Here is a 15154-nt window from a genome sequence, read left to right as displayed (position 1 = left end):
CCAAATGTCTATCCACCGAGGATTGGATAAGAAAATTGTGGTACTTTTATGTAATGGAATATTACTCAGCTATAAAGAAAGATAAACTCGAGGCCTTTATAGGGAAATGGTCACAACTAGAGACCATACTCATAAGTGAAATAAATCAGACCTGCATGTGCAAGCATCACATTGTTTCACTAGTGTAAAACCTGAAGAGTTAATTTAAACCAGGAGGTATGATAGCCATTGTGAAATGATAGGAAAACACTGAAGGGTAAAGGGCTTCTGGGATGTGGGAAAAGAGAAGGGAAAGAAAGAGAAATTTTGTATGTATGTATATACAGGATAGTTAACATAGCTGCTCTACTGTCTTCTATTTCTTTGCTGAAAGAAACTGTCAGTGAGTCCTTGATTGATCAATATTGCATGTGTTTATCTGTTTTCATGAGAAGCCACTTTGAAGATATCAATATGTAATACAACAAGTATTGTTAATTCCCTACCAGTTTGTTTGTAACTCTGTATTGTCTGTACTGTTCTTTTGCTATTTTGTAAAATGTCTGTTAATGTTTTCCTCCTTTTATTTTTAAAATAAAAAAAAATGAGAAAGTTGTTTTTAAAATTTCTGCCTCTCCTAATTAATTACATATCCATTTTAGACACAGTAAGCAAATGGTTCTCTAGAACTGGGCTTTGCAAATCCTCTTTATTATTTTACAGCCTTAGAGTTACTGGCTTTTATTTTTTTAAATGGCTGTGTAAGCACAGTACTTATATAATATACTTTATTTTGCCTCTTGACAAAGCTTTTTAAAAACTTGCTTGTTCTCCCTGTGGAGCAAATAACCTTCCCAGGTAGTATTTCTTTCAGAGACTATGCTATGATTCAGTTCATTATAGACCAATAATAGGAGACTTGAGCCAGACACAGTGTTATGTTTGTACTTGTGAGGCTGAGGCAGTGGGATTGCAAGCTTGAAACCAGTCCTGGCAACTTAACAAGACCCTATCTCAAGAGGGGTAGGAAGCAGAGATGTAGCTCAGTGGTAGAGTGCCCCTTGGGTCAGGAGCCAGTCTCCATTCTACCCTTCCCACACACAGTTGTGTGTATAGGAGTGGAATTGATAGATCCCTCCCCTGCTTTTTAAAAATAAGCTGGCAGTTACATTTTCATGTGTAATACTCAAATTTTTAAATGTTGACTGTGAGTTAATTTTAAGAGAACTTTCTGGCTACTCCGCTGTGTACAAAATATATACTTATAGGCTAATCACTGATAACTTTTGGGCAAGGAGATATGGAAAAATGGTGGCAGACACTAATTCTGTAAAGCGTTGCATACTTAGGGTTGCTTTAGCTTGTTGTTTTCTTCTATTTCTGTTCTATAGGTTGAGCTAGAATAGAGGAAAAGAATGTAATAATTAAGCTCATTTCTCAGTGGAATCCTCATTCAATTTTGCTTTAGGAAGTTATTAATATTTATTAGTCTCAAACTGGGTGTGGTTGTACACCTATGTAATCTGAATACTCTGGGAGGCTTAATGCAGGAGGATTGCAATCCCAGCCCAATCTGGGCAGTTTAACGACCTAGTGAGGCCCTGTCTCAAAAAAGTTGTTTGTTCTCTTCCCTTCTGTGGTTTGGGGGAATCTTTTTTTTTTTGCAAACAATTTTTAAATAGCATTATAAAGTCAAGATAGGTTAAATATCCACGATCTTGAAATCTGAAATGTTCCAAAATCTTAAATTTGTATCACAAATAAGACCCTACAGGTGAAAAATCCTACGACTGAGTTCATGTAAGAGGTTGCAGTCAGAAAACAGGCACACTAACATTATTATATAAAGTTTCTTGAATTTATGTGTGTAAGGTATATAAGAATGAATTGAATTTTATACAAATGAATTTATGTTTATACTTGGGGCAGCCCTGCTCAAGCCCTGCTTGCCCAGATAGCTTATTATGTGTATGTCAATATTCTCAAATCCAGAATAATCTGAAATTTGAAACACTTCTAGTTATAAGCATTTCAGATAAGGGATATTCACCTGTTTATATAAATTAGATGTTAACAGAAGGTTAGGGTCTAGTGACTACATTGAACAAACTACACCCTAAGTACTTTATATAATTTTCTTATTTTTATTTATTTATTTATTTTTGTCTTTTTGAGACAGGGTCTCACTATGCAGTTCAGGCTGGCCTTGAGCTCACTTTGTAGCCCAGCTTGGTCTCGAACTTGCAGTGATCCTCCTGCCTCAGCCTCCTGAGTGCTTGGGTTACAGGCATGTGCCACCATGCCTGGCACACTGTAAGTGCTTTATTGGATTATAGCAGTGATAGCAAACTTTTTAGAGCTTTCAGTGATAATAAACAGCCAGCTGCAGCTCATGTGCTATATAGGTTTGTCAGCCCTGGATTATAGTCTTATACCTTAAACATGATTAAATTTTAACTCACTTTAAAAGCTTTTGTAGAATCTAGCATACTCTTTTAGTCATTATGAGCATTAGCTTGTCATTGTAAATAAAACTATAGACACTCTCACTATATTAAGTCCTTTGTGGCTTTTAGAATATACTGGGTTTCTCCTAGCTTTACAGTGTAGTCTCAGAACTAAGAACTGAAGAGTCTTGGGCCAAGTCACTGCAGCCAGAATAACCAGACTGCAGCATGGCTGCTCTGGGCATTTTTGCTGGTGTAACAATCCCTGAAGTTTGGCGCATGATCAGTTTGGATTGCGACAATTAGGATTTGTCAGAAGATAGTGAAAACAGCCAGTTCAAAATTGTGATGGCCTAGTTCATTGTGCAACCTTTGAAATTTAAGATTATTCCAAGTTGATGTTCTACTAAAAGGTGAGTGAGTTTGGGAGTCGTTTTTAAAAAGGTGGATATGAGCAAGAATTTCAGATAGATTTAGAATATTTTAATTTTGAATGCTGCTTGCTTTTGTCTTTAACTGGGTTGGAAATACTGAGGGAAATAAGGTAGTTTATTGATCTATATATATGTAGAGGTACAGTTTTAAAGCACTGAATATTAGGCAATGCATTTTGCTAGTACATATTGGGGGAGGCTTATTTCCTTTTATGGCAGTAATTGGCAGTGTTAAAAACAACTTTCATCTAGTGTCATCACTTGTTTGTTGTAAAACATTTTGTATATTTTAAATAATCCAAATAAGACAATTTATTTTTGAGAGTATAACATAAAAGTTAAATGTCTAAAAGTGGCATTTCTATCACTGGTATAGTTAGTGTCTATCATAATAGAAGGCTTTTATAAACATTACGACTGTCAGGTAAAAAAAGAACACTAAATACTTTGAAATATGAGGACATTAGGACGAAGTGATTTGAGGCAGAGATGTTTCATGTTTTAATGAACCAGAGCAAGTTTTGGAATCCCTTCTGTAGATTGGGCTGGGGTGGTTGGTGTAAGAGTTGGAATCGGGGTATATTTTATTTACATTTAAATAAATCTCTATGTGACTTTTCGACTCCCAGTGGTAATTGGGATAGTATACATAAGTAAACAAACACTGGAGTTCATAAAATTGGCATTTAGATCGAACTGTGGCATTTAGTAATTGTTCAGCCTTCAACAAAATCTGTCACCTTCTGTGTGGCTTTTTCCGTCAGCATGGAATCAGATTTTGGGACTAGACTTTTTAAGATACTTCTTTTTTTGAAACACTCTCTGAGGGAGCCCTAAGTCCTGTCTGTAGATAGGACTCATTTATGGTTTGTCAAGGTAACAGATTACTATGAAACTATTAAATGAGTACAAGATGGTATTATGCATTCATTCATTTATCAGACAGATTTTGAATCCTATATACTAGGCACTATTTTTGGTATTAGAAATATAAAAAAGAGCACATAGGTATAGGGGTTATATTAGACAGATCAGACTATAAACGAATACGTATCAGTGCTATAAAGAAAAGTATCTTCTCAAAACTTTCAGACATGGTAATGGGAAAAAGAAGATATAAAATATGTCTGTGATACTACTGTTAGGATTTTTAAAACGTTTAGGCCTTGGTTGCTATGGTGACTAGAGGTCAGAGTATGGCACAGTAGTGAGAAGCCTATTTTTTCATACCCTTCTGTGCTATTTAAATATTTTGTTTTGTTTTGTGTATGTATTACTTAAATCCATGATATGAGGAAGATAAACTAATGATACAGTTAACATGCTTTAGTCCAGTGTGAACTTTTTTGCCTACTAGTCTTATTTATGTATAGTATAGTGTGTCCTAATAATGTTTAAATCTTTGGGCTTTTGATTTTATCGACTTCTTTTTGATATGTCTAATTGTTTTGTATTGACATTTGTAATATTAAAACTTATTTATATGTAGTTTTCTTTAGTGTGCTTTCAATACCTTGAAAAATCCCCTAAAAGTTCTAAGCTTTTCAGTAAACATAGTTTGCTTATTGCATGTCTTCCTTAGGATAAGAATTAAAATTCTTGACATTTTGACTTCTGTGGCTTAACTTTTATTTCAGTTTTAGTATGTTTACTGTTAGGTTCCAAACATCATTGAACTTGGAGAACTCAAATGAGATCAGCACCCCCCCTTTAAAAAAATCAACATGCTAAGCATCTTTCCTGATTTTTTTATCTGTTTTTTCCTAGTTGGATGAAAAATCTGACAAACAGTATGCTGAAAATTACACAAGGGTGAGTATTTAAATTCCCAAGTTCAGTTAAAGTTACTTTCTATGACTTGTTCCTTTTTTATTTTACAATAATTTGTTGGATGGAGTTACTCTTCTTCCCTTCATCTATTTCCTGTCCTTGACCCCTCAGAATTCCTCTGAAGTTAAATCATGTGAAGCCCAGGGAAGGGAAAAGACTGCATTTATTATATGTCACTTCTTAGTTTTTGGCTGCTCTTTTGATTTTTATTTCTCTGAAAATGGATCCCAAGAAACCATTAAACACTGGAAATAAAGTGTCTATAGGACTGATGGTAACAAACCCACAGGGCTTTTTCTTCTTTTATTAGATAAATTGTTTCTTGAAGAAAAATTACTCTCTACAAGTTGCTTTTGTGCTAAACTTTGTAGTTTCATTGTAAAAGTATTTTTAGAAAGTCAAAGAAATAATTTCTCAGGATTAATATGTTATAGCCAAGAAAGATCAGCTTTGTCAAATAGGAATATAATACAAGGCGCCTAGGAAGCTTATGTAAGTTTAAATTTTCTATTGGCCACATCTAAAAAGTAAAAAGAAACAAAAGTAATTTTTAACCCAACTATCCAAACTATTTTAATATATAATCAAAATAAAAATTATTGGTATAGTTTTATCTTTTCTCCCAAACTAAGCCTTCCCAATTATGCATTTTATGCTTAAATCTCAATTTGTACTGATCACATTTCAAGTGCTCAGTACACACATGTGGCTAATGGCTATAATTGGACAGCACAGATAGGTGTCATTCATCAATCAGTGACATAATCTTATGTTTAAACTGATTCTGGGATGAGCAGTCCAAATTCATAGTGATACACACAATATAGTTGCTTTTGACTGCAAATCTCCATATTTATGAGCAAAGTATTAGGAAAAAGTAGAGATTCTTCAGGAGATTTAGGAACTAAATAGGGAAGTGCTAATTACCATCCTACTTACACAGTTCTGAAACTGTTTTAAATTAATTAATATGGGCCGGGCGTGGTGGCGCATGCCTGTAATCTCAGTAGTCGAGAGGCTGAGGCAGGAGGATCATTGCAAGTTTGAGACCAGCCTGGCTACAAAGTGAGCTCAAGGCCAGCATGAACTGCATAGTGAGACCCTGTCTCAAAAAGACAAAAAAATAAAAAATAATTAATTAATTAATCTTATGTGCTTATCTCCTGAGTATTATTTAAATATAGCAAAGATAAACTTAGAAAATGAAACAACTCCCATAAAAACTATTTCCTTCTTGGTTATTTTGAACTTTAGATTCTGACAAGGTTTTTGATTCAATGAAATTATGCTTAATATGCCTAGTCTCTGTTCTTAATGCTTCCTCCCGCCAAACCAATCTAAATACCCCATCAGTTGTACTTGGTAACTTCGTTGCCGCACTGTGAAGCTTACATCTGCTCCCACAACCCTGCCCCATTTCTAGTGTGCACAGCAAGCAAAGGAGCAAAGAGTCAGTCGTGTCTGTTTCTCTTTCTCTAGCCCTCATCTCGAAATTCTGCCTCAGCAACAACTCCTCTGAGTGGAAACTCATCCAGACGAGGAAGTGGGGACACCAGCAGCTTAATAGACCCAGACACCTCATTAAGTGAATTGCGGGTAAACTCAGTTTTTGGTTTGCTTTTTAAAAGTCTTTTGGTTTCTTTGTAGTGTACTGGAACTTTTATCATTTAGTGTGACTTATTAGAGAGGAGTATGAATTCTTTTGAAAAGATGCCTAATATAGTTCAAAAATTTGAGTTGGATGTTTTAGAGCCTGAAAAGAATCAGGTGTTTTTTTGTTCTCTTTCTTGAAAATTGAATGGTATTGGCATCAGTTTTGCTAATGCCAAAAAAACACTTTTTATATATAAAAGTAATTCTCTCAGAATTAATTGACCATGTTTCAAATGGGAAATATGTAGATTTACAGAGTAGCAGACTGGGAATTATTAGTCTTCTGAGCCATTATAATATTTGGCTGAGTTATCTCAGTTTTTCATAGTAATAGAAGTATATAGTTCTATTTGTATAGCAGAAATACTTAAGAAAATAAAAAGCTTATTTGGTCTTTCGTTGAGTGTCATCCTCATTAACCCTTTTGTTTAGAAGATGAGAATTTAAAAACATGCTGAATGTCTATTTTGAAACCTTCTGTTACAAATAGGAAAGTGTAATGACAGAAACTGTATCCCTTCCTTCCTTCCTCCATTAGTTCAAAGTTTATTGAATATGTGGCATTGGACATTTATCAGGAAAATATTCTGGCTTTCAAGAGGTCACTCTCTCACAGGGAAGATAAATTGACATAAACTAGTACCACTCTGGTGGTAGCAAAGAATAGAGTAAGGTAATCTGGAAAAGTACCATCTAAATTCAGCTTAGGAGAAGATATAAGAGAAGGCTTTTTAGAAAAGACAAATTCTGAGATGAGGTTTGAAGGAAGAATAAGCAGTAAGTAAAGAGATTGAAGAGGGTAAACTTTCTCAGGTGCATTCAGAAAACTAAAACATTACCTGTACAATAAAATTGCCCAATGGTAGGATAAGAAGTAATTAGTAGTGGTGGGCAAGAAGAAATGCTAGAGAAATGGTGGGTGGCCAAATCACAAAGCATCTTCTACGTAGCTTGAAAGGATTTAAATTTTACCCTGACAACTGTAGTATGTTCAATTTGGCAGCAATAGAGCTGATTTGTATTCTTAAAAATAATTTGACCACAGTTCAGAAGATGCATTGGAGCCCAGGAGAACAGTAATCCCGTGAGGATGAGGTAGCACTCAAAACTGTGAAGGTAGAAAATACAAGACACTTGTTCTCAATTGGATATATGAAGCAGGAAGTTGGTCAGGAAATGGGAGAGAGACAGAAAGAGAGAGAGAGAGAGGGAAATTAAGAAATTAAGAAAAGGTTTTAGTGGTAAGATTGCTTATTATTTTCATGGATTGGATTGAACCAGTAGTAATAGGGTGGAGAAAGAAGAGGTGAGAATAACTGACAGAGCAAACTGCCTGAGGGATGAGAGGAAAGGTCACCCAGGGCTCAGGTAGATGGATTTGCCTAGAGTGGAGGTCCTACTGCTGGCATTATAGAGGAGGAGGTAGAGACAAGTAGTGACTGAATAAGATTATAGCTGGGGTAGGAATAGGAGTCTCTTTTGTGAAATAAGCTTTGAAAAAGAGAGCTAGAATTTAAGGGGGAGGATGGAGAGGTTTGAAACAGTAGCACAGGAGAACTGATCCAGACCACCATGTCGATGACTTTGAAGGTTTCAGTATTTATTAAGCTCTTAGTAGGAATTTACTGAGAATAAGTTCTGGTTGTGCAGTCAAAGCAATTCTTACTTTTAAATGTTAAAAAGGACAGGGGCATCCAGCCTCAGACCTAGCTTGCTCTTGTCACGTACTTGCTGCTTGTTTTTCTTCCTTGAGAGAATGATCTCTTTGAAGGCGGTGAGATATTTGCGTCTTAGCACCTGGTTTCTCATAAGTCCTCAGTAGATGCCTCTTGCATGAATAATAAGTAAAAGAAAAATCTATCAGCGAAGGAATGAAGGGAACAGGGAAAGCCTAATTCCAAAGATGGGTCTGATTGATCCTGTCTATAACTGTAGAACGGTAGTCAGGGCCTGTGGCAGTTATATTTCACCAAACTTAAGTATCCAGAACAGACCTACATAACAAGGTCAGACACAGGGGAAACAATATTTTCCATTTAAACTTCAAGCTGTTTCACTTAGAAGAATTATGGTAACACTTGGAGCAAGTGTTTTTCTCATTTTATGAATTGTGTCCTTAGGATAGACTATCTCATTTGACTTCGTATTCAAACCTTGTATTTAAAACCAACCCCCCATTAATTGTTGTCAGTAACCAATTCATTGAAAGACAGTTTTGTTCATGTATATTTTTGAAGCTCATACATTAATCAGTAAATTTTCTTATAAGTAATTTAAAATGTATTTTACTAAAGCTGAGATATTGTGCAAAAAGTTATTTGTGACTTAGGAAATTTTAAAAGTTATGTCCAAATGGCATTTTTACATACATAGTTCTGCCATCATTAATGCCAAGAAAATATTGAACACTATGTTGATTACTCCAGCTGTTTCTCCAGCTGACCTCATCTGACCTATTTGCCCCTTTCAAAGGTTCGGGGAGGTAGGGTTATGTTTTTGTGTTTTGATTTTCCTCCTTTTAGTCTGGAATATACAAAAGTAAGTAGTATTTTCTTCTGACTCCTTTTAAACTTAAGATATGTTTGTGCATGGTTTTATGCAATGGTTCATTCCTATGTCCTACAGGATATCTATGACCTTAAGGACCAGATACAGGATGTAGAAGGGAGATACATGCAGGGACTTAAAGAACTAAAGGTATCAGGGCCCGTTTTGCAGCCTAAGCATGCTCTTTATGCAGAAATGTTGGTAATGGTGGTTTCACAAGTTCTTTTAACCCACTGCACATAGCTTTACTAACAGTGTTTGTCTTTCAAGCATGTGCTTAACTGGCAAAGCATAGGAAAGGTGAACTTTCAATCACTGCTTATGTTTAAATGTTTTGTAGCATTTCTGGAATACTCAGCAGAAAATACACTACTAAACTTTATAGTTTTTAAGACTTGTATACTATTTGCATGCCTCTTGTGTCTTAGTCATACCAAGTTAGATAGGGGAAATACCTAAAAATATTTTAATGATACCTTTATTGAGAATTAGACCTTAAAATTCTTCCCAGCTAAATGGAAATATGTTGTCGAATTCTATTACCAAACTCAATGCAAACTAAAAGTGGGAGAAAGAAGAAGCTATGAATGTTATGAATATGTATTCTGGAAGCAGGAACCTGTAAACAGGAGGCCTATGTTTTCGTTAAAATTTTTTACTTACGGATCAAAAAGGATTACATAGGTGTCTAGGGTCATAAAGAATTTGGAGGTAAATATAAATAGGCTTTAGTTTTTCTGGTAAGAATGACTGCCAGTTTTCAGTACCAGTGTGTGGAGTACACATTTTGGTTGTATCATTTGGTTATTATGCTCTTCTTTTCCCCATGTTTTGTTAGGACGTTCAAGGCTAGTATTACGAAGACACCAAAAGTTCTCTGAATATTGTGTATATTAAAATATTTGAAATCAAAGTATATAACCAACTTTCTAGAAAAGTTAAAGCAAGGCATTGAGAACAATACTCAGAATATACCAAAACGGGCAGGAAGACCTGTGGGGAGTGCCATGAGGGAGGCGTAGAAGCTGCTGATAAGGCCCCATGACAGGTTGCTTATAAACATTAAGAGAACTACAGAATTAGTATGTTGATGTTGTCTTTGTATGTGTGTTTGTACTGGGCTGTGAATCCAGGCTACTCCACCACTGAATTATATCCCCAGCCCTTTTTTCCTTTCCCTTTCTCCTCCTCTGTTCTCCCCCTCCCCAACTCTTATCCCTCTTTCCCTCCCCCTCCCCTTCCTGTTTTTCCTCCCCATCTCCTTTTCTCTTTTTGAGACAGGATCTCACTAAATTCCCTAGGCTAGCCTTAAACTTGTCTCATTTCCCCTGCCTCAGCCTCCCAAATAACTGAGATTAAAGGTGTGTACCATGGCACTGAGCTCTCCTTTAGTCCTACTGCTCCGTTCTTCAGGATTCAGTTACCTTTTCATGACATAACTTGTGGAAATATCTTGACTCAAGGGTACAAATTCAGTACATCAAATAAATACCATATTAAAATTTTGTATGTAATTAGGAAAGAAATCAAATGATTTGGTGGTATTCTTGATTGTTATGTTTGCCGTTTGGGGTGCTTTATTGAGCTTTCCCCGCCATCCTTTCTTTACTCAGGAAAATTGATCATTTATTAATATTACAGTGTTTGCCACATGCATATTATTGTATAGTATGTACTTTTCAGATAAAACAATAAAATATTATTTTAAAAATGTAAGTAATTTAAAAGAGCCTATATATATTGAAGAAGTAAGCAATCTAAAAATTGCTAAAATTAATACTTTAAAAAAATTTAGTACAAAAGTAGAGCATAAAATTTTAGTACAAACTAAAAAAGTGTAGTAAATCTATTTCTAGTGACTGGAAGCTTTCTAAGACATTAAAAATAAGGGGCAAGTTATGAACAAAATTTATAGTACATGATTTTTAAAAATTAAAAAAATTTAACTATAATGATTACATTTATTGTAGAAAGTTGGTCCAGTATATAACACATCTTGGGAAGCATAAAAAAATCAGATTTTTTTTTTGTTGTTGTTGTTTTTTGTTTTTTTCGTACTGGGTATCAAACTCATGACCTCAGGCTTGCTAGGCAAGCACTTATGCGGCTGAGCTACATCCCCAGCCCAGATGTATTGAAAATATAAACAGGCAAGGGTGTCGTGAGAAATCACTGAGAAAATACCTGGAAAACATCAAGTTGAAGAAGGAAATGCTTATTTTTGGCTCATGGTTTCAGGGATTCAGCCTAAAGTCACTTTGCTCCATCTGGGCTGGGGTGGGACAGAACATCATGGTGGAGAGCATGTGGTGAATAAAGCTGTTCATCTCATTGCAATTGGGAAGGTGAGAGAGAGAGGAGCCGGACTAAATGTATCCTTCAAAGTCACGTCCCCAGTGACCTACTTTCTCCAACTATGCCCTACTCCTAAGGATTCTACCAGTAGGCAGTTAACTTAGGAATCCGTGCATGGATTAATGCATTCATTATAGTCCAAAACTTCATGACCTAACCCTCTCCTCCCAAAGGTCCCTACCTTTGAGCATAGCTGCACTGGGTGAAGCCTTCAACACATGAGCCTGTGGGGGATATTTAAATTCTAAACAATGACAGATCCAGATATATATGAGATAGAAAGGTACTCCACTAAACTGATGACACTGTTTCTTCTGGAGGGAACATGGTTGAGGAAGAATTTTGCTTTTATCTGTGTTATTTAGTTTTTGTTCCAGTGAAAATCTTATTATTCTGCGATTAGCCTCTCAGATACTGTAATATTGGGATCATTGTGTTGACTTCTAGTCTTTATTTTATTTAATTGTTCCCAATATTTATTGAAATCTTGCCTATCTACTCAGTTCTGGTTTGTGAGTCATTACTAAAAGTGTGTTTGTATCTACTGAAGTATATACTTCACATATCGTAAAAATTTAAACATTAAGTATATAGTCAGTGGTCTTTAGCAGAGTCACAGAGTTGTGCAGACACTACCACAAACCAGTGTCTTCATCACCCCAGTAAGAAACCTGGAACCCATTAGCGGTTGTTTCTCATTCCTTCCCAGCCTGGGCATCCACTGACTTCTGTCTCTAGATTTGCCTATTGTGGACATTTCATATAAATGAAATCATACAGTATGTGGTCTTCTTTGATTGGTTTTTCATTTAGCACAATTTTTCCGTGATTTATGCATGTTACATGTATTGGTATTTTTAAATGGCTGAATAGTACTCCATTATATGAATTTACTAGATTTTGTTTACCCATTTGTCAACTGATAATATATTTGAATTGTTTCTACTTTGCTTTGCTATTATGAATAATGCTGTGAACATTTGTGTATATTTTTTTATATAGGCACCTATTTCTTTTGGAATAAATAGGAATAAAATACTAGATCATATAGTAACTCTGTCTTATCATTTTGAGAAACTGCTGAAACATTTTCTATAGTTGCTGTTAATTTTACATTTCTACCAGGAATTCATGAGGGATCCAATTTTCACACATCCTAATACTTGATACCTTGTTTGTATTTATTTTTGGGGGGTGGATGTGTGCTAGAGTTTGAATCCAAGGCCTCATACAATGCTAAATCTGTCCTGTACTATTGCCCCTATTTTTTTTTTTTTATTGTAGATTATAGCCATTCTAGTGAATGTGAAATGGCATCTCATTATATGACTTTGATGTGCATTTCCCTAATGATTAATGATATTGAGCATGTTTTCATGTGCTTATTGGTATTTGTACATCCTCTTTGTTTTGTCTTTTTTTTGTTGTTTTTTTTTTTTTTGTTTTTCTCCGGTACCAGGAACCGAACTCATGACCTTGCGCTTGCCAGGCAGGCGCTTTTGCCACTGAGCTAAATACCCAGCCCCTTGTACATCCTCTTTGGAGAAATAACTGTTTTGGTCCTTGCCATTTTAAAAGTTGAAGTATATGTCTTTTATTGTTGAGTTGTAAGACTCCTTTATATGTTCTAGATAAGTCACTTATCAGATGTAAGATTTATACATACATTCTCCCATAATGTGGGCCGCCTTTTTTCCCATTTTCTTGATGTTATCATTTGCAGTAGTGTTTGGACCATCATATTTTAAAGTCTTTAAAGAAATGTTTTAAATTTTCATGAAACCTGTTTTCCTTTTTTAGTCAATAGTGCTTTTAGTTTTGTATCTTAAGAAACTTTTTTGTTTTTGGGGGGATATTTTTGAGATAGGGTCTTGCCATGCAGTTCAGGCTTGCCTTGAACTCACTATGTAGTCCAACTTGGCCTAGAACTTGTGACAGTCCTCCTGCCTCAGCCTCCCAAATGCTGGGATTACAGGCATGTGCCACCATGCCTGGCCTAAGAAACTCTTTACCTACTCCAACGCCATGAAAATTTTGCTTCCATATTTTCTTTGGGGAGTTTTATAGTTTTAGCTCTTACATTTAGATCTGTGATTTATTGTGGGTATCCAGTTGTCCTAATGTCATTTATTCTTCTCCCATTGAATTATATGGACACTATTGTCAAAACGTAACTGATTACAATAAAGGCATCTAGATTCTTAGTTGTGCTTCACTGATCTTGGCTTGTTGAAATTACACTGGTGTTTTAAAAATTTAGTTCCATAAGCAATTTCTTTTTTATATGAAATAATTTTACCTTAGAAACAAATATACTAAAAAACAGTGACTAGGAAGTAGATAGTTATTTTTTAAAAACTCATAAGCTATTTTAGGTTAAAAAAAACCTTTGCACTATATAGCATTTCAGGCATTGTGTGGTAGTTTTAAAAAATTATAAAATTTTGTATGGCTTATTTTAAAATGACTAAAATTGGAACAATTGCTTGAAAAAAAATGTTTACAAATACACGTTAGCATTGTTATACTCAATGGAGAAGTACTGCAAACAAGTCCAGCAAGTGGCAGAATTCAAATGTGTATAAACTGTGCATGTGTAAAGGGAGGCTGTCTTCTGCTCATCACTGCACTCCAAATACCAGGCACTTTGTTAGAAGCTACAGGAGAATAATATTAATACTTCTACATTTTCTGATGCTTACACATATGTATATTTTCTGCAAATTCTTTCATCTTTCAGAGGCTGCATCGCTGCTTTGTTTTCTGGAGAGCATAGAGGACATAAATTTATAGAAAGGCGTTATTGGCTTATTACTGTCTTCCTGTTTTATGTGCATGTTACTAAACAAGGAGTTCCCAAACTGCTTGTTTTGCAAAAGTGCATCTTCATGTGTTTGTGCCAGTGCTATAAATTCCTATTATATTACATACATAAAATGTATTTATTTTAGATCTCAAGCTGATTACTTTTTTATTTAGGAGTCTTTGTCTGAAGTGGAAGAGAAGTACAAGAAAGCTATGGTTTCTAATGCACAATTAGACAATGAGAAGAACAATTTGATATACCAGGTAGATACCCTGAAGGATGTAATTGAAGAACAGGAGGAACAGATGGCAGAATTTTATAGAGAAAATGAAGAAAAATCAAAGGTAATTACTTTTCTTTATATCATACTGTTTTCTTGGGTCAGAAATAAAAACTTGCCGTTGAAAAAGTGATGAGGTTATCCAGGCACATTGGGACATGCCTATAATCCCAGCTACTTGGAAGGCTGAGGCAGGAGGATAGGTTTGAGGCCATTGTGAGTGACTTAGCAAGACCCTATCTCAAAATAAAATTTTGAAAAAGATGTAGCTCAGCCTCCTTGGATTTCATCATTAAGCCACCTATACACACCGCTCCCTTCCACTTATTGTAGCCTACTTGGGAATGATGTTTCAGTCAAAACTGAATGGTCTAAGAAAATCGGAAGAATGCCATATGATACTAATTCTTTTAAAAAATTATTTTCCAAGGAAAGTCTTATGTCCTTTAGTGTCTTGAAAATAGATCACAACTGGTTTTATCTTTATTTTCTTTTAATTGGGGCAATTACGGCAAATTATTTATTTCTTCCTGTTTAAGTAGCTGGACCTACTACAAAGTTCCAGAGACTCAATAATACAGTTCTTTTGTTTTTTCTATGAACTTAAGAGAACCCACTTTTAAAATAAGACGTCTTTAACCAGTTATTTACAAACTGGTATAGAGACATAAGTCAGAACTGGCAATTTTCTTTAGAGGTTAAAAAGTATATTGTTAAAATGTATAGCCTGGGGGCTGGGGATTTAGCTCAGCGGCAAAAGCGCCTGCCTGGCAAGTGCAAGGTCGTGAGTTCGGTTCCCAGTACCGGAGAAAAACCAAAAAAA

At 35.3% G+C, this 15154-nt stretch overlaps 1 protein-coding gene across 13 annotated transcripts in view; it reads left to right on the top strand.

The window, feature by feature from the left end:
• Lrrfip2 (leucine rich repeat (in FLII) interacting protein 2) overlaps positions 1 to 15154 on the top strand; it is a 128648-nt gene that overhangs the window by 88160 nt on the left and 25334 nt on the right. For 10 of the 13 annotated variants that reach the window (XM_013513682.1, XM_013513681.1, XM_013513685.1 and 7 more), the window contains 4 exons: positions 4628 to 4672; positions 6170 to 6286; positions 8969 to 9040; positions 14225 to 14395. In XM_013513682.1, coding sequence (XP_013369136.1) covers positions 4628 to 4672; positions 6170 to 6286; positions 8969 to 9040; positions 14225 to 14395 — 405 coding nt within the window. The remainder of the gene's footprint in view (positions 1 to 4627; positions 4673 to 6169; positions 6287 to 8968; positions 9041 to 14224; positions 14396 to 15154) is intronic. The other 3 variants (XM_013513689.1, XM_013513691.1, XM_013513688.1) reach the window with 2 other exon arrangements.

The sequence above is a fragment of the Chinchilla lanigera genome, unplaced genomic scaffold (assembly GCF_000276665.1).
Source record: "Chinchilla lanigera isolate Chin_1 unplaced genomic scaffold, ChiLan1.0 scaffold00020, whole genome shotgun sequence".
Classification (NCBI taxonomy): domain Eukaryota; kingdom Metazoa; phylum Chordata; class Mammalia; order Rodentia; family Chinchillidae; genus Chinchilla; species Chinchilla lanigera.
This window is presented reverse-complemented; position numbering and strand designations above follow the sequence as displayed.